Source organism: Otolemur garnettii, unplaced genomic scaffold, assembly GCF_000181295.1.
Source record: "Otolemur garnettii isolate 467f Iridium unplaced genomic scaffold, OtoGar3 scaffold00152, whole genome shotgun sequence".
Lineage (NCBI taxonomy): Eukaryota > Metazoa > Chordata > Mammalia > Primates > Galagidae > Otolemur > Otolemur garnettii.
In genome coordinates this window covers 984,375-987,644 of record NW_003852547.1, presented here as the reverse complement: position 1 = coordinate 987,644, position 3,270 = coordinate 984,375, and the positions used below count along the sequence as shown (strand labels likewise).

At 50.8% G+C, this 3,270-nt stretch overlaps 1 protein-coding gene across 2 annotated transcripts in view; it reads left to right on the top strand.

Annotated features, from left to right (window-relative positions):
* Positions 1 to 3,270, top strand: part of ETHE1 (ETHE1, persulfide dioxygenase) — a 27,812-nt gene that overhangs the window by 6,387 nt on the left and 18,155 nt on the right. Inside the window, exons 3-5 of one of the 2 annotated variants that reach the window (XM_023518996.1) lie at positions 470 to 713; positions 1,137 to 1,281; positions 1,448 to 1,596. In XM_023518996.1, the coding sequence (XP_023374764.1) occupies positions 470 to 713; positions 1,137 to 1,281; positions 1,448 to 1,596 (538 nt within the window). Of the gene's footprint in view, positions 1 to 428; positions 714 to 1,136; positions 1,282 to 1,447; positions 1,597 to 3,270 lie in introns of those variants that run through there. The other variant, XM_003799484.3, reaches the window with a different exon arrangement.

Here is a 3,270-nt window from a genome sequence, read left to right as displayed (position 1 = left end):
TTTTTTTTTTTTGAGACAGAGCCTCAAGCTGTCACCTTGGGTAGAGTGCTGTGGCATCACAGCTTACAGCAACCTCCAATTCCTGGGCTTAAGCGATTCTCTTGCCTCAGCTTCTCAAGTAGCTGGGACTACAGGCTCCCGCCACAATGCCCGGTTTATTGTTATTATTATTATTTTGGTTGTAGTTGTCATTGTGGTTTGGCAGGCCCAGGCTGGATTCGAACCTGCCAGCTCTGGTGTATGTGGCTGGCGCCTTAGCTGCTTGAGCTATAGGCGCCAAGCCCTGACATTTTTTTATAACAGTTCTTATCCAACCGCCCACTAAGGAATGGCTCCAGGGCTGTGAATGTACAGAGTTCTCTTGTTGGGCTTCTTGTCTCTGTTCATACAGGAGTAATTCTGTGTGTCTCCGAGCGTCTTTCCCTCGCTCTTTGAGGGTCTTCATGTTCTCTGTTTCTCCGGGTCTCAGACGGTCCTCATGTCCCACGTGGTCTTACTTGGTTCAGCGTCTAGCCTCGCCCCTGTCTGGTTCCCGCGGCCCCTTTAAGGCAGGCCCCGCCCCTGCCCCGCCTCCCCCGGGTCAGTCCGGGAGCACCCGGCACCGTCTCAGTGTGCACCCTGCGGAGGGCGCGATGGCGGTTTCTGCGCTGAGAGTATCCTGGCGGCAGCTGAGCCACCAAACCGGGTCTGGAGCTCCCATCCTCCTACGGCAGGTGCGAGATGGCTGGACCCGGGAGGGGATTCCTGGGCCCTAAGCGGCAGGAGGGACGGAACTCCTGGGTCCTTTAATGGGGCGAGGTCTGAGGGCTCCTCGCCTGGCTTTTGAAGAATGGGGATGGGAGCTTGGAGCTGGACTCCTGGGTCCTTTAACGGTGAGTTGTCTGGGGATCCTGGGCTTGGGGTCGGACTCCTGGATTCCTGACGAAACAATATACTGGGGACCCTGATTGGGGGGGGTTAGATAGTTGGAACTTCTTGTTCTGAAGGAGGAAGGTGATGCGCCTCAGGAGTTAAGGGGAGAGAAGGGTTTGGGATTTCTGGATCTTGGAGGATTGAGTCAAGGCCTGGACACCTGGGTCTCCAGCTGGTGGGAATCTCGTTCTGTGCTCTCACTTATGCACCATCCCCATTTCCAGTTGTTTGAGCCCACAAGCTGCACCTACACTTATCTTCTGGGTGACAGGGAGTCCCGCGAGGCCGTTCTGATCGACCCTGTCTTGGAGACAGCGCCTCGGGATGCCCAGCTGGTCAAGGAGCTAGGGCTGCGACTCCTATATGCTGGTCAGTGTGGGAACCAAACTCCTGGGTCTGAGGGAGGTGGGCTGCCCGGGAAGTGGAGTGGAAACTGGGAGCCTGGACTCCTCGGGCTGAGGGAGAAGGGGTCTGGGGATAAGAATCCCGGGTCCTCTATGCCCCCTTCTGGACCTGTCCCTCCTCTCTCTCCCAGTGAACACCCACTGCCATGCAGACCACATTACTGGCTCAGGGCTGCTCCGTTCCCTACTCCCTGGCTGCCAGTCTGTCATCTCCCGCCTTAGTGGGGCCCAGGCTGACTTGCACATTGAGGATGGAGACTCCATCCGCTTCGGGCGCTTTGTGAGTTGTATACTGGGTCCCCAAGAGGGTGGTGGCCTGGACTCCTTGAACAGAAGGGAAGGGTGAACTAGGAGCCTGGGATCCTGACTCCTGCTTGGGGGGAGGAGAGACCTCACCTCCGGGACCTGGGTTCCTGACCCCTGAGCTCATGTTTCTGGGAGGAAGGCACTATAAACTTAGGTGTGGCTCTGGGGCTAGAGGTTCTGGGAGGTGTGTCTCTGGCAGAACACCTTAAGTCAACAGCATTTATGGAGTTTTCTAAGGCTTTGGGGCAACTCCTTTGGCCTGACATCTCCATAAAACTTGATTGAGGGATGAAATTCTGAGTCTTGGCTTGAGAAGGAGACCCAGTCCTGTCCTCTGAGAACCACTGTTTGGGGGAAGGAGCATCCCATTGCCCTGAGTCAAGACAGGGTGAGACAAGTGAGGCCACTGTAGTGCAACATTTAAGGAGGCACTCACACTTAGGGTCATGTTAACGCAGATTCAGCATTGGGAGTGAGCACCTCCTTAAATTTTGACCCAAGTCACGCCCTGTGGTTTAAAACGGGCTGGTGGTTTCCTCACACAGGAATGGTCCAAGGTTCCTGCCTCTTTTTATTTGTTGCAGACAGGCAGGGACTGGTTTCCAAGCAGAATTGCCACCCAGGACTCTATGGGGGATGGTCAGGGGAGTTGCCCACAGAGAGAGGGAAATAGCTGACAGGGCTTTTTTCTGATTGGAGTTGCTAAAGATGTAGAGTTTTGTTGACTTTGGGGACAAAATATCACATGACATGGTAGGGCCTCCAGGTTAGGGGGTAGAGGGTGTTGCTGAATGGGGCAGTTTGAATTAGAGTATTTAGTGGAAACGTGGATGACAGTGTTTAGCTACAATGGTCACAGAGTATTTCAAGCCTTTTTCTGGAAGCAGGGTTGTGCGTGGTGTACATAATAATTGCTAATAAGTATTTCTTGGATTTGAGACAGTGATGTTTTCAATAAATGAATGTTGAGGGGTTTAGCTATAGTAGATTTATCGTTAGTGTTTTTTTTCTTTTAATAGATAATATTGATATCAACATACTGTACAAATTTAAAGTGTACAGTTAGCCAGGTCTGATGGCTTATGCCTCTAATTCCAGTACTCTGGAAGGCCAAGGTGGGAGGATCATTTGACACCAGGAGTTTGAGGCCAGCCTGGGCAACATAGTGAGACCCTAGCTCTACAAAAAATAAAATTGGCTGGGCATGGTGGCATGTGCAGGCTAAGGCAAGAAGATCACATGAGCCCAGGAATTCCAGGTTACAGTAAGCTATAATTGTGCCACTGCACTCCAGCCTGGGTGACACAGTTAGACCGTGTCTCTAAAAAAGAATGAATAAAAATTTAAAAAAATGTGCTTTATCAAGCCATAGTTTGCCAACCCCTCATGTAGAGCATTCCATCATGTGAATATACTACAGTTTATTTAGCCATCCTCTTTTTGATGATTGTGTCCAATTTTTTTTTATTGAATGGTAACTATGTACATTAATGCACTTCTGGGGTACAGTGTGGGGTTTTCACATGCAATCCGAAATACTTCCATCAAACTGGTCAACAGAGCCTTCATGTCATTTTCTCAGTTATTGTTTTAAAACGTTCACATTCTACTCTTAGAAAGATTCACTTGTACCCCTGTAAGATAAACC